The sequence below is a fragment of the Acyrthosiphon pisum genome, chromosome A1, assembly GCF_005508785.2.
Source record: "Acyrthosiphon pisum isolate AL4f chromosome A1, pea_aphid_22Mar2018_4r6ur, whole genome shotgun sequence".
NCBI classification, from domain to species: Eukaryota; Metazoa; Arthropoda; class Insecta; order Hemiptera; family Aphididae; genus Acyrthosiphon; species Acyrthosiphon pisum.
In genome coordinates, this window is record NC_042494.1 from 81,696,443 (window position 1) to 81,721,598 (window position 25,156).

At 31.6% G+C, this 25,156-nt stretch overlaps 3 protein-coding genes across 6 annotated transcripts in view; 1 reads left to right on the forward strand and 2 right to left on the reverse strand.

Moving 5' to 3' along the window:
- LOC100163673 (glucose dehydrogenase [FAD, quinone]) overlaps window positions 1-12,687 on the forward strand; it is a 43,625-nt gene extending 30,938 nt beyond the window's left edge. For 3 of the 4 annotated variants that reach the window (XM_001944677.5, XM_029487616.1, XM_016803469.2), the window contains exon 4: window positions 9,007-12,687. In XM_001944677.5, coding sequence (XP_001944712.1) covers window positions 9,007-10,437 — 1,431 coding nt within the window. In that variant the 3' untranslated portion in view covers window positions 10,438-12,687. The remainder of the gene's footprint in view (window positions 1-9,006) is intronic. The other variant, XM_008183621.3, reaches the window with a different exon arrangement.
- A 1,993-nt stretch (window positions 12,688-14,680) lies between these two features.
- LOC100570068 lies at window positions 14,681-16,952 on the reverse strand. Its single transcript, XM_003243660.4, has 2 exons — window positions 16,588-16,952; window positions 14,681-15,296 (listed from the first exon to the last, which is right to left on the reverse strand). The coding sequence occupies exons 1-2, from the start codon at window positions 16,649-16,651 to the stop codon at window positions 15,022-15,024; spliced, it is 339 nt and encodes a 112-aa protein (XP_003243708.1). The 5' UTR covers window positions 16,652-16,952; the 3' UTR covers window positions 14,681-15,021.
- Window positions 16,953-17,965: 1,013 nt separating this feature from the next.
- ACYPI37037 (uncharacterized LOC100570152) lies at window positions 17,966-20,096 on the reverse strand. The gene is given in 4 exon segments (NM_001293361.1): window positions 17,966-18,481; window positions 19,232-19,297; window positions 19,866-19,945; window positions 20,017-20,096. Coding segments are annotated over 2 exon segments (348 nt in total). The 5' UTR covers window positions 19,287-19,297; window positions 19,866-19,945; window positions 20,017-20,096; the 3' UTR covers window positions 17,966-18,188.
- Between the last annotated feature and the right edge of the window lie 5,060 nt (window positions 20,097-25,156).

Consider the following 25,156-nt stretch of genomic DNA (forward strand, 5'->3'; position numbering starts at 1 on the left):
GTCTGTGTGTCCACATTACCATGGCAACCATTTATATATTATTTTGAGATTTCTGATGGAATTTGTTGTATATAAATGGTTGTCATGGTAATATGTATGACATATTATTCATATAGAGTTGGCATTTTAATGAGCAACGAATTGCACGGGATCAGCTAGTATTATATAAATTCGATGCTATTTACTTTCCAAATGTATTCATCCTTTAATATTCTAAAAAAAATACTTTCAAACTGATGATGCTATTTACTCGAAACTCATAAGTTATAATATATTATAACATCGATGGGCAGGTACGCTTTTGTAAACATATGAACATTACAGTACAATATAATTAATTATGACTCAATGCTGTAGTACGACTCTGAGCACTTTCATATTATTAAAATTAATTAATATTTCACATTAATGGGAAGAATTATTATTTTATTAGCATGATTCAAGACAAAATGCGGTTTGTTTTATAACTATAGAAAATATAAAAATGATTTAGATAGGTACACTGCAACTTTATGTTCAATATGATTCGTTAGAAAACACGAAATCTTCGCGTTAAATGTTTCTCAATAATTATTATCGGTGTCTAAGTAAGTATATTATACATTTTTGCATAGTGTCGATCACTCGATCATAAAATATATTATATCATGCACGTTGGTGGAATATTTAGTGGCTTCCGATAATCATGGAAGGTATCCTCTGCCACTGTACTTAATTACTTCACGTCGTGCAGTCGGCCCAGCTAGGTGAGACAATGCTCTACGTTTTTTTTTTTTTAAAGTACAATTTTACGGTTTTTAAGCGACATTCATGGTCGGATTAAAACGTGAAAACATTATTCTGCGAAATGCTGTCAAAAATGTGTTTACCTAAATACATATAAAAAAAACAAACTCAGTTCCTTGTTTGAATACTATATTTGTATTACTCGAGGAGTCGATTAAACCGCACGCGCTGCGCAGTTATGGTATTATTACGTAAAACGAATATCTATAACGTAATAACGAATACTATTTCATAGTGCACGACCGAAATCATCAAACATCTGAATTTTGATCGTTTTGTCAGAACTCTGGGCGTGTGCAAGGGATACTGATAAGTGACTGGTAGACGGTAACTATTTGTACGATTGATTAAAATGCAAAACTCGGGCACTTTGTGTAATCAGAAAGAAATTATATAAATTTCAGAACACTTTGTACTATTATGTACAAACAACCATACACTGTATAAACTATGAAGTATACCTACGAGCAATATGTTATGATAATTTAAACGTCTGAAGTCATGACAAATTATATTAAAAACTTTATAAAGTTCGATAAGATTATTTAATCGTTATACGGCATTTAATAATATATTAATATATACGTATATGGTATAACATAATAAATAATAATATAAAGTCAAAAATGTATAAACTATACAAGTATACCTATTTGTAAATTTATATTATTAAGTTATAATCTTGTAAATTATTCTATACCTATTTAGTTATAACTTTTAATTTAAATCGTCAAATCGTCCCTTCTATTTGTCATGTAAGATCCTACGCGTCTTAGATACTAAATAAGAAATAACTTTTAAATTTCATCGAACTTTATAACACTTTTAATATACCTAATTTGTCATCACTCCAGATTTGTTTATTGTTTATATTATTGGTACATTGTACATACTTTTTATTATGCATATTATAATAGTACTAAGTGTCTGCGTTCTTCAATCTAAATTTCTACCCGACCGTACCAAATGTGGAAGTGTTTACATTTTGAAATGTACACTTTTTCTGTTTTACCTGATATTATAGTCATCTAGAACCAGGGTAACTATGCACCGAAAATCCAAGAAAAGAAAAATTATGCCCCGTTGAATGCTGCCTAAAAAGGCAAGTAAAAACTGTGCTCAAGACAAATAAATTTAAAATTTTGTTTCCTAAAATCTGTCTCAAATATTATTGAATAAGTTATTGACAAGTTCGAAAATTCTCCTGTTGGTGTTTTGTAGAGGGTTTCATATATAATTTTTATTCGTCCGAATATTTGTTGACTTGTCAATGAAATCTGCGCACGCTTATCTACGCTTATCGCTACGTTGCTACAGCGGATAATAATTCAAAATAGTGTATGATATCTAACAATAGGTAGTAACGTAATAACTAATAGAAAATTTGTTTTTTTCGTTTGTGGTTTTCATCGAACCAGATCAAGTGTCAATTAATCCGTACATAATAATTTAAAATCGTCTTACAATATTTAATTTAAATTTATAAATATATTCACCGTGTTTTGACAGTAAATCAAAAACAACATAGAAAATTTACTACACCTATATTAGTACTCTATGCAGCTCATATGGAAAAACGCATAAACGGTAAATCATTATTACTGTTTGGTGTTGATAAAAAAAACAAACCTCCAATTTAAAAACCAGATAACTGGTCGTAAAATCCAATTTAAAAAATTACGATATCCATCGCGATAAACATCATCGTTTGTGAAATAAATCATTATACCTCTTATTATTATTATTATTATTAAAAAAAAAAACGTTTGACTAAATTGAATATTATGTTGACCATACATGGCTGGTACAATAATGAAGCGCTTTGTAGTGAAGGTACCTTCGCCATAAAAATAGATAAATAACTATTAGCTTAACCGTAGAAAAAAAAATAATAATAACAACAATTTGTAACACGTTTTTTATCTCGTTACAATTCGCACACAACATTTTCCATTCGTATAGATATTATCACACGATCATTCTTCTTCCAATACGCCCACACGCATGCGCCGCCGCCAATTTGACAATCTATAACGTTATGACGATGATGATGATGATAGTAATAGTAATAATAATAATAATATAATATCGTCTATGCTCTATAACAGTTGTTCTTAACCTTTCGTAGATCACGGACCCCTGATGAAAGATATCTAGAAATCACGGACTCTCTTTCCAAATTTTTTTATAATAATTATTTTATAAAACAAATTACATAAGTAAACTTAAAAAACATACACATTTATAATTATTAAATATTATAATTAATTTTTTTATAAAAATGTTAAATAAAACTATAATTGAGTACGATCGATCAACTGCACTTAGTGACAGTACCTAAATATAAGACTGTGGAGTACAGTGCTGTATGCGTGTACATTTCGTATAAATAAGAAAAACTGATTATTTAATAAATATTAATAATACAATAATTATTTGGTATAGAATCCACATATTATACATGAAAAAAAAAATAATAATAATCCAACAATATTGTAATAATGCATTCATGTCACTTATTGACGTATGTTATGTGTTAAGGCTGCCGCGGATCCCCGATATGAGTATCGCGGACCCCCAGGGGGCCGAGGACCACAGGTTAAGAACCACTGCTCTATAACATTATCGTCTATAATGCATACACGGAACTTGCAAAAATAATGCATAAATAATACATTGTAAAATATAATTTACATTTTCGTCGTCCGCGTTTCGTCCGGTAACAACAGCTACAACAAAAACAATAATAATATATTATATATTTTTTGTCTCCATGCTGGCGTGTTATACAAAACACCGTCACGAATCCATTATATTATATTTCATTCTGGTTTTAATTTTGTCTTATTCATCACGGATTCTCGACTTTCCACGTGTGACTTTGGCCAGGCTACGATGCATATTTTAATAATCCCTCAATGCACCTATAATAGGTAAATAATATAGACACGTCATAGTCCTACATAGACTATAATATTATAACATATTTGAAACACTCACTCGGTCAGGCGATCACAGGTCCGCGAAAAAGTAATAATAATAAATCGTATACAAACACTTTAGGCGGAAATGCGCTCCGCCGTGGCAGACCATTATAAAAAGTGTTATAAAAAGTTAATCCACGTCTCGACAATTATAGAAAGCCTCATCGAGTGGCGTGCCTGTCGGCCGACATTATACGCGTTCGCCGATTATAATGACGACGCTGATAACGTGAAATTTATGTATCGGTGACTGCTTCTAGTCGGATTTTCTAACGGAACATTTCGCTTACCATCGTTATACGAGCACAATTTTTATACTATCATCTGATCATTATTATCGTGTATTGACATTCGGGGATAAATAACCCATCGTTGTGGTCAGACCTTATAATTTATTTCGACGACGATGCTAGAAACGTGAGTTAGTTATTAATTTTTTATCGCAGCCAGCTCGTGCTTTTTTACTATGCAATAATATTTAGAGTTTGAGAAACTTTTGACTTTATACATTTCTGAATACTGTTTTTTTTTTTTTTGTTATTATCTATTAATTTTTTTTTTTTGAGCAGATGATCATGTGTCGTGGTTTTTAGGTGATTAAAAACGATACTCCGACCAATATTTTTAACTTAATACATTCTGTAGTGAAACATTTTTTTTGAAACATTATACGGTCGATCGGACTGCTGGTGTTGCACCAGCTGCAGTAACGTCATCGTTGGATTGATAACGATTTCGTAATATTTGTCATTACCGAACAGCTGTTCGACCAATTTCGAGCCACTGCTGAAGCAGATTTCCCTTGACGCCACTTCTGCAGCGATATCTGTACGTCGGCCGGCAGACGATTATTGATTTACCGTTTCAACTGCCGCCGTTGTATGAATTATGCATGAGGAATACATTAATAATATAATACACGCTATTATCATCGCACTACTGACAATAGGTAGCGTCCGCGTATCTGTGCGGCGAGACGATACGTGAATTAAGGCGCTCCATTTAAGAATTAAACACGCTATACAACTGTCCTCTTGCAGTTTTTTCACTGTGATTTCAATAGTGACTTTTGCGACGGCCCCTACCCGGAATATTATATTATTCGATACGTTTGGATGGAATAAATCGATTTCATATTGCGAAGTAACGACGGCGATTGCCGACTGGAGTAGACAGACAATATTGCAATGTACACGAGACCCGATGGTTTCTCGATCATCTCCTATCGATTAAATATCTACCTGTTGATTATTTTTCCTCTCGTGGCACATGGTTCAAACAACATCCGCTGTGTGGGAAAGCGTCTGAAACTTTCATCTCTTCCTAGGATGTTTAATTTTCATCTGTACTCTCCACTCTGGCAGTAGTGTATTTAGGTCGAGAGCTCAGGGCGCCAATCGCCCTGGGCGCTACATCCTGATTCTCATGGGTGCTCAAGGTTCAAAGTATTTTGTGGCATTACTATAATGATGGATTTTGGTTGTTTTTACTATAATACGTTAATCGTTTTAAAATTAAACATATTAATAAAACATATGGAGTGAGTGTAAAAGTAACATTTTAAGGGGCTTAAGTTGTATACAATTTTTTTTTGAAAATACACGTTTAGGGCCGTTTTTGACAAAAATTTGACAAATTATTGGAAGAAGAGGGTTATTGTTGAAGACAATCCAGCACAAACTACCTTAGAAATTATGTCAATGTTGTTAAATGTAATGGATAGAGACGCTACTTCATTGTGTGCCTGTGGCGCTTCCATATTCATAAATGCGTCTCTGTCTACGGGCTCAACAACACTCAGGATAATAGATAGCAATAAATAATAATATAAGTATTATACCCGTACTACTCCATATTATATTTTATAGAAACAACACTGAATTATATTATGTTATAACGTGTTCGTCTGGCTCCTTTGTTCGTCGATATATTATTCGTGTTTGTTTTTTATTTTTACTTTCTTATTCCAGCATGTTATTGCGTTTACTATATGTAATAGGTACCAGCTCCTTCTTTACCATAATATATACAGTGTGATTGTCTTATTAGTTAACAGTCGTTATCTCGAAAATGAATAAAGTTTTTGGAAATATATATTCTTTACATACTTATAGTAATAGTTAGTGTGAATAAGTTAGTCTTTATAAAACAATATTTTTGAAAAAAAAGATGTTTACTACTTTGTATTACAGCTATAGGTATACAATAATATACACACATTATAAATTCTGAGCGGGACAATTAATGTATTGATTTTACAATAGTAAATAAAATACATTGTTTATCAACATCGAAGGAGATTTCTGGTAGAAAGTTTGGTCTAAAGTAGAAACTTCCAATCAGGAGGGGATGGAGGATAAGAATAATATGTGTATAGTTAATATTATTATTAAAATAATTTTTTGGTAACAATGGTTACCAAAAAATTGGTTACCTACTTGACGGAAATTTTAAATTTCACTTTCAAAATCGTAATTTTTTTCTGTGAATTGAAATGTGTAAAAATCAAATTTTCATTGAGTAGGTAGCTTATTATAGTTACAACTTATAACTTATAAGTATCTTAGTTATGATGAGCTTTGTGGAGTGGCATAGTGGCATACTCCGCCCATTAATACTATACTTTAAACAAAGATATAACTCTATTAAATCCCTATAAATTCAATTTTTATGTATTTAAATTCTCAGAAAAATGTTCTGCTTAGGAATATATTAAAAACGTATGTTATTCAAAAAAGTAAAAACCTAAATAACGATATTGATAGAAAATAGTGAAAAAAATATCATTATTTAATAAATCTCATTTTATTATAATAATTTATTGCACGTCATAGGTTTTGTTCAAATTTTATCAAAAAATACTTTCAAAAACGTTAAAACTTTTTGAAATAAAGAGTTTTCTACTTAAAAAAAAATAAAAAAAAATACCTAGGTATAAATGTATAATATTGTATTTATTATTATAATACTGTAACTGTGATATTTATTCATTGACAGTATTATAACGTACGACAGATGATATTTGATTATTATCGTGAGGTGCTTCGTGAAGACGACCTTCATTTTCTAAATTCTCGTCACAGTTACATTTTTTTCCACGTCTGTAATGGTTATGGAAAAAATTGTGCGCGTTATATTTTATAATTATTGTTGGTACCTATATCTACGCTCAGAACGGGTCACTGTGAAATCGTGTATTAGATTTCGGACGGCGATATTTTTTATTATACCAACAATGACACGAATTACATAATAATATTATAATATAGTGAGATGAGCTCTTCGAATGATATTTTTTTTATAAAAATACGTTGACGGACAAGTGCACTTGTACATATTATTATATTTATTTATATTACGACGACAATTAAAATGTACATAATAAGTTAGATAACCCACTTTTAGGTGCAAGTCTCTTGAATCAGCTGTACAATAACAGTGAACATTTATTTTGTTAAAAATTATATACATTTTTAACATGTTTCAATGTCTTTTCATTTCAGAAATTTTTTTTTCATCCTTATTCGATGAAAAATTGTCACCTTGATGGTGTATAAATAAACACAACCTAAATTAGTCTCGCATTTTGACAATTTTTCGTTATGTCAATTAAGAATGAAATTATTAATAATTGTGACCGCAATTTGTTTCGAATAGTTTTTATTTTTAGATTCGGGGACGGTGAATTTTTTTTACCTTGCATAATAATTTTTAGCTAAGTATACCTACACATTTTAACCTAACATTGACATTTATATTTATTCGCCAATCCTGAAAAATAATTAAAATGTCATTAGGTACGTTTACCTATAAATATATTATATATATATGTAATCAAAAATTGTGCATGGTAAATATTTGTAGGTACGTTACCGTTCTAATAGCTAGGTATAACATAATCGTGCAGATCCCGAGTATTTTATTTGAGTTTGGTGTATGATGTCATAAATGTTGAAGCAATTACATCGTCAGTCTTAGGCAAATTATAACCTATCATTATATTATTATACCAATATAGTTGGATGTTTTTAGTCGTTCAATCAGAGACACGATAGAGTGTAACTTTATTTGTCATTTTATATAACACTACCATCCAGTCCAGTTTAATTAACACCATTTTTGTTATGCGCTGTTATGATGATACGAATTAACTTGTATTGTTATCTAGATAGGTTATTATTGTACAAGTCTATTAAATCCTTGACAAATAAGACGGAACGCGGTCGTCGATTTGAATTAGAGAAATTCTAGCGGATGATAAAACCAACTGTTATAAACGACGTATTATGTAAACTATCAATTTTAAAACGATAGTCTTTAGAAATCTGTATTTGCTGAGATATCCCTTCAAATGATTTCGATTATTTGAGTACACCGTTCATAAACTCCCGAACAAAGCCATACTCTATTCGTTATTACATTGGCTCAAACGTTAGAAAACCATAGTGTGAGCGAATAAAAGGATATGAATAACACTTTTTGGCATTATGGCATCATACATTCGACTAGAGTGATAACAATATTTGAAGTTGCAGCGATCCCGATGGCAAAGTAAAGTCATTTAATTTACCTATAAATTCCATTACTAAATTTTGGAAGTTTTGTGTTTGCAGAATATTCCCTAAATTATAAAAATAATTATAATTATAAAGCAGAGCTTTCCGGCGTTGTATCAACGCCGGAAACAGATTCAAATGTATACATAAACATATTATATCTAGTAGGTACCTACCTATTTAACTGGTTTTAGTCAAACTAAGATGCCAAATATTACGCCCAGTACCTCGAACCAGGTGTAATTATATCTTGGGTAGTGGTTGTTTGTGCTTGTGTAATAATTTAATAATAAAAAATGTTAATTTAGGTTTCTATCATTTATACCGTTCAAATGAGTGGAATTACCTTTGTCAGAAATGTAATATGGACTTTGATATTAATTATGTTACTATATTAGATTCTTGACAAATATCTATTGAAAGTCTATTATTTACTATGTATACCTATGTTATTACTAGAGGGTTTAATGTTTTCAATTGCTAATTTACATAACTATACAATGTATAAAGTGATTTACCTATACCTACTGACCTAACCTATTCAGTATTCATACTTAACAATTATTCGTCCAAACAGTATTTTTTTGTGCAAAAAATACTCGCCCACTCTAAATATATCTCACTAATTAATATTACTATTATTATCATTATTATTAACGTCGCGTCATGTTGTTCAATAGGTGTTGGGTGGCACGAGCGTGATGAATGGCATGATGTACATGCGGGGCAGCCGGCACGACTTCGACGGCTGGGCCAAGATGGGCAATCCGGGATGGAGCTATCAGGACGTGTTGCCGTACTTCCTGAAGTCCGAGGACAACCACCAGGCGACCACCATGGACGCCGGTTACCACGGGGTCGGCGGCCCGATGCCGGTCGGTCAGTTCCCATACCACCCACCGCTGTCGCACGCCATCCTACAGGCCGGTCTGGAGCTCGGCTACCAGGTGCGTGACCTGAACGGTGCCCTGCACACGGGTTTCGCAATCGCACAGACCACGTCCAAGAACGGTTCACGTTACAGCATGGCCAGGGCGTTCCTACGGCCCGCCAAGGACAGGGCCAACCTGCATGTGATGCTCAACGCCACTGTGACCCGGGTGCTCATTGACCCCAAGAAGAAGGCGGCCTACGGAGTGGAGGTATACACAAACGGACGGACGATCACGATCGGTGCAAGGCAAGAAGTAATTTTGTCAGGCGGCGCGGTCGCCTCGCCACAGTTGCTGCTGCTGTCGGGAGTCGGGCCCAAAGATGACCTGCGTGCCGTTGGTGTGCCGGTCGTGCACGACTTGCCGGGAGTCGGCCGGAACCTCCACAATCACGTGGCGTTCTTTGTCAACTTCCGCATTAACGACACGTCAACGACGCCACTGAACTGGGCCACGGCCATGGAATACCTGCTGTTCCGGGATGGGCTCATGTCCGGCACTGGCATATCCGAGGTGACCGCCGTGCTTCCGTCCAAGTACGTCAACCCCGCCGACGACAACCCCGACCTGCAGTTCTTCTTCGGTGGTTACCTGGCCGATTGTGCCAAGACCGGCCAGGTGGGTGAAAAGTCGGGCAGTGGCGTTGGCGATGGCCGGCGAACCATCAACATGATACCGGCCGTGTTGCATCCCAAGAGCCGTGGCCAGCTCAAGCTCAAGTCATCCGACCCACTCGCCCACCCGGCCATCTACGCCCGGTACCTGAGCCATCCCGACGACGTGGCCGTGCTGGTGGAAGGCATTAAGATCGCGATTAAGTTGTCTGAGACACCCGCGCTCAGCAAGTATGGTATGGAACTGGACCGGACGCCGGCGATGGGCTGCGAGGACCTGGAGTTTGGATGCGACGCATACTGGGAGTGTGCGGTGCGCCGAAACACCGGACCTGAGAACCACCAGGCTGGAAGCTGTCGGATGGGTCCACCAAGCGACCCGGGTGCCGTCGTCGACGCGGAACTCCGCGTGCACGGCGTCGACCGGCTGCGAGTTGTCGACGCTTCCGTGATGCCGGCCGTTACTTCCGGAAATACCAACGCCCCGGTGGTGATGATCGCCGAAAAGGCGTCCGACATGATTAAGGCCCGGTGGGTTGGCCGGAAGCCGTGGAGCAAGTGGTAAGGCGACTGTGGCAGCCGTGCGGCGACGTCCTATTTTAATAATTTTGTAACTATATATCGGTGCTACACAATCGTTTGAAAACTGCAAAACAATATTTTATACAGTAGTTATTGCATATAGTTATGGACGCTAAAACATATACACTGACAATTATTTTCGTTCCTGTAGTATAGACTAATATATATATTGTAAAACATTACCAACACGATAAGCAAAACACAATTTATAACCAATATTAGCATAATAATATACTATAACTGACTAGGTACTACAGTAGTTATCGAAATGATATTGCAATGCGAAAGTCAATTACGAACAACACTGACTATTGAATAAATATTTTACTTATGTTATAGCATTCTAAATTGTATAAATAGTGATCAGTGATGACAACAAATCGAAATATTATCATTGCTTCTTATTGATCATAATTTTATTCACATTCGAGTAAAAAATTTAATTTAATTTTGAATTTATATATTTATATAATTTATATATTTTGGACACACAATTTAGTATTGTAAAACTAATCACAGCAGTTCTATTCTGGGTGTTTCATTCGGAAAAATTAATCAGGGCACCCCAAAATATTTCATCCCTTCACAACTCCACATTCCGCGCCCAAAATTAAGCACTTTATTTAAAATAAAAAATCATCACCTAATATTATTATAATAATATTTTTATCATTTACACCCGTTTCGAACCGTACCGCACCATAATGCTTTCCACTCGTCGCACACTTAGTCGTTATTACAATATTATACTGCTTTAGATCACTATATTATAGGGTGCAACTCGTCGATAAAATATCTCAACGATCTGTAATCCATTAATTATCACTAAAATGTACTATACTAGAATATTAATTATATACCGCTCGCACGCACTATCACGGCGACGGCGACGTCGATATCACTCTGTTTGGTCACCGAAGAGGACTCATCCGGTTTGTCCGTATGCGTCTGGTCTCGTTTTTTTATTGTGTGTATGTTTTTTTTTTAGAAGACTATTATTATTATTGTTTTTACAGAACGCAGTCCCACTGTACGTCCACGTCCCGCGATCGGCATTCAAGTCGTCGCCTCCAACCTATTTAGGTACCTACCTACTATAATATTATTACGTATACGCGACTAAATTATATACGATACGTCTACGAGTTAGGGTTACGAGCTCGGTATGATTGTATACGCGGTAAAGTTAGTACGCAGTTTAACGTTAAGCCCTAATATTATATACAGAGCACGCTTTTAATACATGATTCGCTTAATTATTATTATTATTATTATTATTATTATTATTAAACATTGTATCAGAACATAATATTATTATAATATTGCGTACCTAGATTTTATTTAAATAATATTATTTTATTTGATAGGTAGGTAACGTAACGTATATATAAACTATAATAATGTATAATTAAAATATATATTGAAATGCCATGACGAGAAATTAGGGCCATTATTATATTTAATAATGTTATTAAGAAGCGAATTAGCCAACAAATACCGTGCGTATATTGTTAAGTATATTTTATGCATTATATTATTATTTTGTTTATAATATCGGTACGCTCATACATAAAGCTGCGCGTTGTGTTTTAGTCTTTAGTTTTTCATTGCAAGGTGTACTACAATGATCACATAATTTTCACCTAGCTAGGTAACTAAATTATAAATAGCATACTATATACATGTAGGGAAAAGCTTAAGAATCACTTAATTTGGGATAAATCATGTCAAAATTAATTATATTATATTCTATACTATGGATCTTTGTATGGCTTAGTGATATGCACAATTTTTTTTTTTTTTTTTTTAATTATTGCTTAATATTACGTTAAACATAAGTATGTAGACCTAAGAAAAATAGTTATATTAATTTATGCCGCATTACATTATTATTTTGTCGTTGTATTATGTTGTATCAGAATATTATGCATTTTATTTATCACGTCGAATAGTTTTAAGTATATATTATTGTATTTTATTGTAATTTTAATACAGACGTATCGTTCATTTATTATTGTATAATTATTTAAAAAAAAAACAAAAAAAAATCAATCAAAAATATCGATAAAATTAATTACACTTATAATACTATTATACTTCAATAGGAATTATAATATAATATAATTATTTGTAAGTTTAAAATATTATGTATAATATCAATAGATTATACGAATTTGAACTGTGCAATTTATAATATTGATATTTTGTATTATATATAATATTTATAAAACAATTTTTTTTCTGATTTCACACCGACAATGTACAGGTGCCAATTGTGCCATACAATTATAATAATTGATAGGTACACACTATACACATTAGGCGATTTTCCATTAACGCATATAAAAACCAACAGTTGTCGCAATAGTATTTTGGTTCCATAAAAAATTCCTTTTTTGAAACTTTTATTCTACTCAGATACTTTGGATAGCTCATATAATCTGGTATTGCAGGTTAAATTAACTCTGCATGTTATTTGTGTAGAATGTCCGATGGGAAATTTTTAGAAGAAGCGTGTCCTTTTCTAGTCGGTATATGGTTGGCTGAACTTTAGTTTATGGTGGTTAGGGGCTCTAGCAAGGATCTCTCTCAGATATTATGATATATTGATAAACATAGCTGTACTTCTTTTATACAATAAATTGTTAGGCAGGTAATTTTACTAACAATTTTAATGTACTGAAATCGAAATTTAATCGAGTTCCTTTTTGGATTATTTAACTTCAGATATATAGTCCATGATAATATAGATTTAAAAGATATCGGGGCTAATATGATAAGGGCTTTATGATACTATAATAGCCGTAGTGACTAATAATATGATTATAATCTAATTTGATAATTTGATAATTCAGCTTTTGTAATTTCATACTAATATTACAATAAAATGTCTTAATTTATAAAAACTGTACGAGTATAATAAGTACTTCAATGAATGTAAATTATTAAAGTCTTTAGATTAAACATTTACATTCCAGATTCAAAATAATATTTCTAAACATAGTACCACAAAAAGTGATTTGTCATTTTTAAATGTCTACCATCCATCAATACAATTTAAACATATTATTATACAGAAAACTGAAAGGTCGGAAAGAAATTACATAATCAATTACAGACGGATTTTGAACTTTGTTGAGACGGGTCAATAAAATAACTAGGAATACAATTTAAATCCAGATAATCGTTTAATTAATATTGTAGTACCTATAGCCTATAGGTATCTACATTTATATTATATAAATAACATTAAAATGTATTACTTAAATGTTGTACCTATGTTGCCTATACGTTACGCCGTTACCGTTGTAACCGTTGTTATATGTTAAAAATCAAAACAGGCCTTGCCCTTTTTAGCACAAGAAAGTGGGTAGTTATAAAATTATTACTTTAAATATTTTAAAGAAATTACTAACATCAAAATGCATGATTACTCAGTGTATTTTCTATAATCTATTTTCACTTTTAACCAAAATAACTTATAAACATTAAAATAATATATACCAATATACCATAAGCTATTGTTACAAGCAGTGGCAGATTCTGAGTTAAAAATGTAATTCATCAAAATCGATGATTGACTTTTTAATATTTAATTTCATCAATATTTGAATTTCAAACGTATCCAAAGAATTATAGTAATTATTAATAAATTGGAAAATTATTTGCAAATTTTATGCTTAAAAATTTCATTTTCCATATTACTTTTAAAAAAAAAGTACAAATCATAACTTTAAAAGCTTGTAAAAAAGTTGTAATTGGTTTTTGATATTTTCATCGAATTTCAGGAAGGACAACATATTTTTATTAACAGCAAATAATTTTTTTGTTGTAGAAAATCGATTTTGTGAAAAACTTGTTTCGAGTAATTATCCTGGTTTTTCTGGGAATATTAATAATATAATATATTATATTTGTTTTCAGTAATATTGAAAAGTAATACGAACTTTTTATTTTTAACTTTTTCCAAAGTACTAAATAGATACAATTTTTTACCAAATACTAAAAAGCACCATCATAATCAAAGATCAGAGCAATAAACATTTTTTACGGATCCAAAAGGTATAACACAGGAAAGACACACACACACACACACACACACACACACAGAAATATACATAATTGTAAAACCAATACCTTTATCACTCTGCTGGGATCTAAAATATAAAGATAACTAATAACTCTTTTGTAGAATTTAAAATATTATACATATTTATCTCTATAACATAATATAGATTATTCTAGTTAAAATGGAGATAATTTATTATTTTACTATTAATCAGATAAAAATTCAATATTGTTTTTTTTACAAAATTATTTTGTTCTTATCAATAGGTATATATACTTGATGTATTCTGGGCTGGACACTGTTCATCGGTCTTGCAGACACCAGTGAAATTAAAATTCTAGTATTAAAAAATGGTTCATTGATTGAGGAATTTGATTTTGATATTGGGTATATTGATTTGGTTTGGGGAAGTGTTTTTGGTATTGACTTGACGTGTATAGAACGGAAGTCCCAGACTAAGAAGTGCTTCCTTCTTCAACTGCTATGCAAGGCTGCGCCTCAGTATGATTCAGGCCCAGCTGGGGTTTCCACCAAAGGTGATGTTGATGGATCTGGATAATTGGATGATCCTGGCTGATATGGTGTTGATGAACCTGGCTGATTTGATGTTGACGATTGTGGTTGATATGGTGATGATGAACCTGACTGTGTGGAAGACTGTTGTGACTGAGTTGTAGAGCCTCCGTAAAACTGGCTTAGAAATTCTTTTATTTTTTTGGTTCTACCCTCATCTTCATCGTTAGTTTCTCTAACAAACCGATGTGTTGGTTTACCTAGGTACAAAATGTAAAAATTTACTTAATATGCACAATGCAATTCTTAAATCAATACTTCTAAAATACTAGAGCAAGAAGGTTCATACATATTATATTTTCATATTTTTTCTAGTTAAATTTATCGTATACCCAGTAAGTGGAATATAAAATTCACATTTTTGTTATCAAATACCTACTCAACATTTTTAGTTCATATTTTTACAATTTTTTTGTTAAAAGATTATTTTTTTTTAAAGTGCATATTTTGAATTAATATAGAACGTTTCAGTTAATATTTTTCGTTAATAATAGTCAACCAATGTTATTTAATTAAACCATAAAAAATGTATGATTAATTTTATTAGTCATAGAGACCGTGAGACTTTTAGTGCATTTATTTAGTCATTGCACTAGTTATTATTAACTATTACTAGTTATACTTCATCTTTTTTTTCGTATTATGAATCATAATATTAACTGTCCCGGTATTGAAACGAGTTATAGTGGAAATTATTTTACTTTCGAGAATTTAACGAAATTTAAAATAAATAATTAAAAAACAATAACAATAATTAATGTCTATGATTATAATGGTAAAACTATGATTTTCGTGCGTAATTTATCAGTCTAATAAAATAACATAATATAATTAATACATCAATGTTATATTATATCGTGTAATGCTGTAATCTAATCAATTGAGAAATGTGTCTACATAATGAGGCGCTGCAATAAGACTGGCTTTTAAAGTTTAAACAATGTAAAACATATTACAATAATGATAATGTTGTACGAAATTAATGCAGACAGACAGTGTAATTCCGTCAGAACTCAGGGGGACCTAATTACGGTATTAATTATACATGGGAGGGAGGGGATTTCTAATGGATAAGTATTCCGTAGCCGGGAGTTGGATCACCACAAGAGATAATTATTATCAATAAAAGTGTTCGTTTAGTCTAATACAAAATACCTATTTTACGGACTATTTTACGGTATGATTTCAAGGCGTTTGCTGATACATTTTTGTTTGAGTCTGCTCGTGTTGATGGAGAATTTCAAACTAATAACTATCTACCTACCATGTGTTATTTTTATGATATTTATACATTATAGTAATATTTAGACGAAGCCAAAAACTAGCATCGTGCGTGTTTATAATATTTTATTTATTGGTCAATAATGTTATATTATGTATAAGGATTTATACATAATATATTATTATACGGTCCGGTAAAAAAATGGTATTATTGATCTTTTTTTTACTAAATATTAAATCGAACAATACATATTTTGATATCATGCTTACACTGGTAAATCTGGAGAAGCGTCACAACTGCGAACAATGCGATTACAATAATTTTCACGTTCATATTGACTTGCTGGCACGAAAACGGAAAAAACCGTTTTGTATGATAATAATGTTATGTGTGTGTACGAGCGGATTGGCTTTATGACACGAAAGATTATTTTGAATCACAGACGGACGACTGATGTTCGATGGCCCACGGGGTTAAGGATTTATAGAACTGGGAACGTTTACGCCCCTTCGTGAAAAATTTGCATACTTCGCACTTAATCAGCGATTAACAAAACACAATTAAGTTGCCAAAATAGATAATCGTTGTGGCACGCAACCGTCATATTTGCATTCGATACCCTTGGCTGCTTACCGTGGCCAAAAGTGTTGTCCTCTATTCGTCTTTGCAAGCGTGAGTGCTTCATTATAGATCGCCGAAGTCATTAACATGCCTAGGAATAATAACTATAAATTAGGTCGATTAGACAGGCCCACTGGAAGCGCTCACGTTCACTATAAATTATCAAAAGACAAAAGCCTCCGACCGGCTGTCGGTCATTCATCTCACAATTCGCCGCATATTCGGCGCAGGATTGTGTTGTGCACTGTGATGCTAAATAATTTAAGACCCAAAACGTTCGTCGCATTCGATCTGGTCAGTCGGTTGCGTTAATTGTTTTTGTTCTGAAAGTTCGTAACACCTTTCTATACAGCGTATTAATATAGCTAATTAATAAAGTATGATTTTTTTTTATATTGTTCATTTTTTCAAAAAAATAATGGGCGCCACTGAAAAAGTGGTTCGCGTGGGGGCGGCCCGGGATTAGTTTAGAACTTCTAACTAATCCGAATTGCAATCGATTAATAGAAGACTTCTCCATTGTAATGAATATTTCATTGTGTGCATAATATCAGTAAAATATAATACCCTTTCTAACGTAAAAACTAGCCTATAGCAAAAAAATTATTAGTTTTTGATTTTTAAAGTATTTGCAGTCCGCGAAAATGGTTTTTTTCCGAGAACTAGTAACAACGTACGATGATTGTATGCAGCACACATTAGTGGCTGCAGCCAACTACCACGACAAACCAGCCCCCCCCCCCCCAAAAAAAAAAAAAAAACCGTATTGTTACAATCATAAAGTGTTAAAATATTAATTGATGATTATATGATTATATTATGAGATTAACCTAATAGAAGTAATTTTTCTATATTTTATATAGGTAGTACCTTTTTTTTTGTTTTAGATTATTAAACTTTTTACCCAGTTTTGAATTGAACCTTAAAAATAAAAATGCCAAGTCATGTTCACTGGAACTGCTACAAAAAGTGGTCTACCACTGCAGTCTGCAGACTTCAGAAAAAATGAAAAAAAAATGAAGTTTATTTAGATAGGTAAAATAAGTTCCATATATTTTAACTCAATGTACAATCGAAATAATTGTTATTGGATAATGTGAAACACAGCCTGTCCTCTGTTTTGGACAAAATTATAAAAACAGTATGATTATTATGACATAATATTAAATAAAACTTGGTATAGGGTGTTTGGTTGAATTTTTTACGAAAACCATGGGAGATTCACTCACGATGATCAACAGGGCCAGCATTAACCTTCACAAAAGTTTTCGACACTATACAAACAACTACAGGATTCCGGCTGGTGGGACTGCGTTGGTTGCTCTGGGCAACCGCCCGTGGTAACCGGTTCTGTGGTTGTAGATGATCCTGGTTGTGGTACCACTGTTTCCGACACTGAAGGTTTCACCGGATTCGCGTACCCAGAGTTTGACCCTGCAGTATTATATGACCCACCAACGCCGGAAACGGACTGTATTACTTCCATTACTTTGTCGACTGTCGGTTTCACTACGTTCATTCTGCCATCATCCTCCGTAGTGCCTATACTTACAAAATAATAGTTTACAGTTAAATCGTTTAAGTATAGCGAAGAAGGCTCATTCATATAACATTTACCTATATGCAGTATGATTTTATTTGTAGCAAAACACTAATGTTATATATGGTAATGTTTTGTTACTTTATTATACTTTAATATATTTTACAGTTACAAAAATAAACAAATTCTCAGATTCAATAATTTAGTTGACTAAGTTATGTGTATAGTTAATTATTTATAATTTAGATATTATAAACTAAATTTGATTACTAGCGTGTAATTATATGCCTAAAACACTATACAGCTAGTGTGCAATAAGAAAAATAGGATGTATTTTTAAGACAATATTTATTTATTATTTAAACAAATTTAAAGTTCTAAATGTGTGACCTATTGCTGGTCAATTTTATTGTAAATCCATGTTTTTTTTTAGTTTTGATAAACGTTTTTGAGAAACTGAAGTTCGATATACAGCTCAAAGAGAGTGGTTTTCAATTTCACATTATTTAACAAAAATATATGGGTGCTTAGCAATTATTTATCTAAATAAATCAGTTAAATTACATAGTTATTTATATAACGAAATTCATAATTGTTATAATTTCAACCATTTTTTTTTTACTATCATCTAATTAATTCAATATTATCATACATTCTTCACATTAATTGTAAGCAAATTTAGTATTTTTAAATTTGTTATTTGAAGGTATCAAATAAATTATTATTTATGTTTACAGTGTAATCATACTTACAATAAGAAAGGTGGATGTAAGCCAACGTGATAAATACAATTGATTTCGTATACATTTTAAATGAATCTGTAATAATTAATAAATTAAAATCCTGACTTAATTAATTCAAACCGAGAATCTATTCTTTATAGATCGCAAAATAAGAAAATGACATAAAAACCAATTCAATAAAAAATGCACACAAAAAAAGGGGAACTCAAAATAGATTTGAAATATGTTCGTCTATAATCAAGTTGATTTTGTACATCATAATATTATGTTATACATTTCAAACTTGCATTATTTGCCCTTTAAATTGCCCAATTAGTTATGACTTTATGAGTATCATAATAATAATATAAAGTATTTCAAATTGTCCGATATTATTTATTTATACCTATCTAGGTAAATCCCTATGCCAGAAACGGCAAAAACTCATAAAAACTCGAGTATCATAATATAATATGAGCCCGGGTTCATAGAACTACAGAAGTAACTGAGTTACTCAGGCTGAGTGCATAATTAATTATACTCAAGGCGTCCGTGAAAATCGGTGAAATTGGCAGGGCAGTCAACTATTAATATTGAGATTTTTTTGGATTAGTGGGACATCATAATACAATTTACCACGAATGTGTAATGATCGTAAACTTACCTTATTTTATTCAATACAGATACCTGGCGATTGTCATTCACTCGCGATTCAATATATCACTAAGGAAATATTGATCGAAACTGAAATCAAAAAATGCTTTAACACAGTTTCAATACTCTGCAGTATATACAAGTACATTAACTATAAATACCTTTAAAAAAATGATAGAAATGTCTAAATGAATAAATAGTTTTCTTATTTTTTTGAATTACACGAAATAATTCAGCGTCCAAATTACAAAAACGCTGTGACTGTATATGAGCCCTCCCACTCCACGTCTGGGTCTCTCCCACTAACACCACGTCATATTATGTATGTAAAGAAACGCAATTTGTTTGTTAATAATTGACGTACCTAACCATGATATAATAAATACTAGACTACTATAATACTAGCTGTGGTATAAGCGGTGTCCAAAAAACATAGATAGTCGTTAATCGTAACTGCAGTATTTTTCACAAAATGTCCATTACCTATTATCTCATTAAATTTTAAGGGGAAATATTTTTGGTTCGATTCCATTTACCTCAAACAAGCTGGTACTTAATAGCGCGGCGATTAAGTACAATTTGTTGCCGATAAGACTGACGCTTTTTTTCATATCATAAAAACGTAATAAATTGACTGTTAGATTATATGGGTATAAATTATAATATAATTTACGATACAAACGATTTGACCTCTGGTATACTTCAATAGGGTGTGTTTTATCGTAATAATTTATCATTCTTAAACTTTGAATACAATACCTACGCGTGTAATCGTGTTTTTATGACGTAACTGCAGAATTGTTATTAATTTTTTTATTTTAAGGAAAAATAATATTATTCCCATATTTAGAAATCTCAATTTATTTAATGGTATAAGGGGTTTAGTAAGTCCCAACATGAAATATAATCGGTAAACGGTTACATAGTAATCTAGTTTATAATATATATATATTATAAACTTAAAGAAAATATTATTACACTGAGAAAATATTATACAGATAGATTAGTTATTACAAAAAGTACAATTAGATAGGTACGTAAATATTCTTGACATATATACTTTATTTCAAACAAACACATTTATCAGAAAGAGTCGGTGCCTACATCCGATGTCAATAATTCTGAAAATAAAAGTACAATAATACAATATTAAATAACTCTAGAATGTCTTGGCAGTTGAAATTAATAAGGTTTTGTTGTAGGTAAGCCAAGTAAAATTAAAATTATTTTCATTATTCATAAAATAATTTCAAATAAATGATTACCTAAAATAACTGGATTACGTGGATTGAATCAATTGCTGGATAGAAGACATCATTTACGTTAAACAAAATTCAATCAACCAACAACATAACATACGTTTTCTGTTGTCTTATGTTATCTTGAATTAGGTGGAAAAGACATTTATTATGGTTTAAATTTGTTTAGTTTTCTTATTGGATTATATGATCATATATTTGGGCCATAAAATAACTTACCTTTTTTTTGTTTTTTATTATTAGCGAAGGAATTTACGAATGAGTTAATTTTTTTCGTGCAGAAACTCGATGGTATGCAACTTTCTATGCTAATTGTGTACTGATATCTACATTTTCTTCGGAACTACGGTTAATACTGATTTTACGTATCCTCTTCTATCACATTTTTTTTATAATATTTTGATTTTTGATTATAATATTATTCCTTAATTTTAACATATTATTTTAAAACCTTAATTTTTTTAAATATACTTATTAATTTTAGTATACAATTATAGTTTACAGGTGACCACTAAGTTAAAAATAAACATATCATTGTAATTATTAAATAATAATTTTTTTATATATAAGCCACATTAAGAAAAACCAAGAAAAACAATTTTTTTGAGAGAAGTGATGTTACAGTATACTGGTAATCTCATTATCAAATACCATATACCAATTTTTAAAAACAGTGTGTTTTAAATTTTTTTACTTATAATTTTAAAATATGAAAAAAAAAACAAAATTTTTGAAAAACTTGTCGGCCAACCTTCTCGTGGTAATTCTTGGGTTACGCTAATAGCCTGAATATTTGATTAAATATTGAAAAAAAATAAAATGACCAGGGTATCAACTCGTACGTACTTCTTAATGACCCGGGAATCAACTCGTTTAAACCGTTTAAAAATACCTCTTAGCGATTTGCATAAAAGTATACGGTTAAGTAAGGTTAGGATTTCGTATTAATTGTATCCATTCCGCCGTAGGTTGAATAAAGTAAAAACGACAATTTTTTACCTATAACTATGATATCTTAGAGTTAAATTATACATTTACGTACGCACCACGCGGGGTCCGAAATCTATCATAGGTATATTGTCTACCTGTTAATACTGCTCGCATAATCACAAGCGAATTTCACGGACGACGCAAGGAAGGATGGCTATAAATTAAAATATAATATAATTAACACTTGAAAAGACATTTTCCACGGCAAGTTACACCCAAAAAAGTTGAACCATCACAATTTATTTTTCCAGGCAACACCGGGTAATTCAGCTAGTAATATATATATATGTATATAAAATGTATTGATTAACTTAGGGCTGGTGGTATTTTCGATATACTGGTAATTACCGATATTAAAAAATACTGATGTTCGGTATTTTCGGTATTTTAGAATACCGGTATACCGTGAATCGGTGATTACCGTTGTTATACCGAAAATACTGTATATAATATCTACTTTTTTTATTCATTATTTTTATATGATTGTAATAACATAATAATTGTCATAATATAATATTAGCCCTATCCTAGGTTGAAACTCGGAAACACTAATACATTTTCTGAGGTATGATATTTTTGATAATTAAAAAAAAATATCGTACAACCGGTAATACCGTAGATACCGGTAATAAACAAATACTGGATACCGTTATCAAAATTTGAAATACCGCCAACCCAAGATTAACTAATTCAATAAGACATAATATAAAATGTCAGTATGGTAGATTTCTCTTTAGCAAATATAAATGGTAATGTATCATATTATTATGCAATATCCATGGTGTATTATAATATAATCTATATATATGTTACGGGCAAAGTAGAAAATTGGGCATTGTGCACAGTGCCCGGTCACTGTGCACAATGCCCGTTTTTCGAGGGCAAAGTTGGAATAGGTAAATTAACATTGTCCGGGCATTGTATACAGAGCCCATTTAGATTTGGGCACTATACCATATTGAATATATTAAAAATAAATAAAACATTTTTTAATAATCATATAAGAACTTGAAATAGACGCTTCAGATATTAGTTGCCTTTTAAAATTTTTAAATCTATTATCAAGTATGGAACCTCTTAACAGAAAAATTCATATTTTTATCCAAAGGTGGTTTGACATGAACAAGATGAATTATATTATTTACTTAATTACTTAATTACTACTAAAAAGTTAGATACCATTATATTACTTTATTTGTACACACATACACTATTATAATTTGAGTTACAAAGTTGACCAATTTTTTTTTGCATATACACCGATTTGTATTACAATATAATAATACAGTAGTAATGGCAGACTACGTCGTGACAATATAATCATTAGATTTCGAATAGGTAGGGGTTTTATGATTAGATAATTAAATATTATCTAGATAACCTATACTGTTTGCAATTATGTGATGTAACTATGTGATCACTTTGTCGTTGAAATTACGGATCAGTTCGTATTATCGGCAGCCGTCATCGCGTATAGTGCGTACGCCATACAACAGGATAATCTAGTAAGTCGTGGTATCAAACGAATAAAATGTGTAAGAATGGTTTTTTAGTGTTATTGTTAAGCATAAATATCATTCGACATGTGTGCACTGTGCAGTAATCAATTCACTTTGCCCACATGAATCCGGGCGGGGTACACTTTGCCCGGGCAATCTCGTACAATGCCCGGTCAATGTATGAAAAAATTGAGTATTAAAACGGTCATTCTTACATTGCCCAAAATGTTCGGGCATTGTACACAGTGCCCGGGTTTCCTACTTTGCCCGTAACATATATATAAGAATCTAACTTGATTTTGGAGACGAAGGAAACCGGTTTGTTTATTTATTATTATTATTGTTATTATTATTATTATTAATTATTTATTTATTTGTTTGCACTTCCATTTTTCCATTTGAAATATATATTATTCATTGAATAAATAATTTATTGTTACATTTTTTTCTACCTTATCTCTATTCTATAATAAATAGAAAAAAATTTACCACTCCAATGGTTGAATTCAAAATGTAAGATACATAATTTAGCAGAAATGCAGAAATTAGCAATAACAATAACTACAATATGTAAATATATTATATTATTTGTATGGCCAAAAAATAGTCATATGTTTTTAAATTAAATTATAAAAAAAATAATTTCTTCCAGAGGAAGGTCGGGCAGCTAGTATAAGTATATAACTAGCTAACTCCGTGCACTTCGTTGCCCTGCAACCAATAATTATTATTATTATATAATAGCTTCGAAACCCATGGTCGCTATTTATAAGCAAAAATTTCCATAGGAAATCTCAAAATTTTGTGCACCTCCGGGGAGTTTTCTCTTTTTTTAAATTAGCCTATATCTTCTGCCCAGAGGTCTAATCTATCTCTGTACCAAATGATCCAGTGCACTTCGTTGCCCGGCAATCAATAATTGAAGGGTGGAAATGCAAAAGGTGGTATTGCCAAAAACCAAAATGTTCACAAATCAAGGAAAACGGTAATACATTTTCTGACGACTATAAACATTCAGAATAAGTTTATTTATATGTAAAAAATAAAAACTAAACGATTGACAGTGTCAAAATAAATCTACCTAAATTGTAAACATTGTTTTTAATGCTTTAAAAATTTCGTGTCAGACCAAAACGTGGTATTGCAGGTTTTGAAAAGTTAATGGCAATATCACGTTTTAAAGTTGTTCCTATTTCTGTTGATACAAAACGCATTATTTCCTGCAATACCACGTTTTGAAGAAAAATGCAATATTGCCAATACCACGTTTTGCAATGATATCAAGTATGCTTCAATACTAATAACATGGGCAATAATACGTTTTGACTTTAACATGATTGAATATGTAATACCACGTTTTGCATTGACATTAAATGTGGCAATATCACATTATGCATTGAACATCAGTTCTAAAATCGATTTTATTCATAAAAGTAATCGATATAATTTAATTCTGACTGCAAAATCGAATTCCTCACATTTTTTTCCATAAGATCGATGTTTAACTCGATTTTCGAAATTTTGGCATACCACGTATTGCATTTGCACCCTTC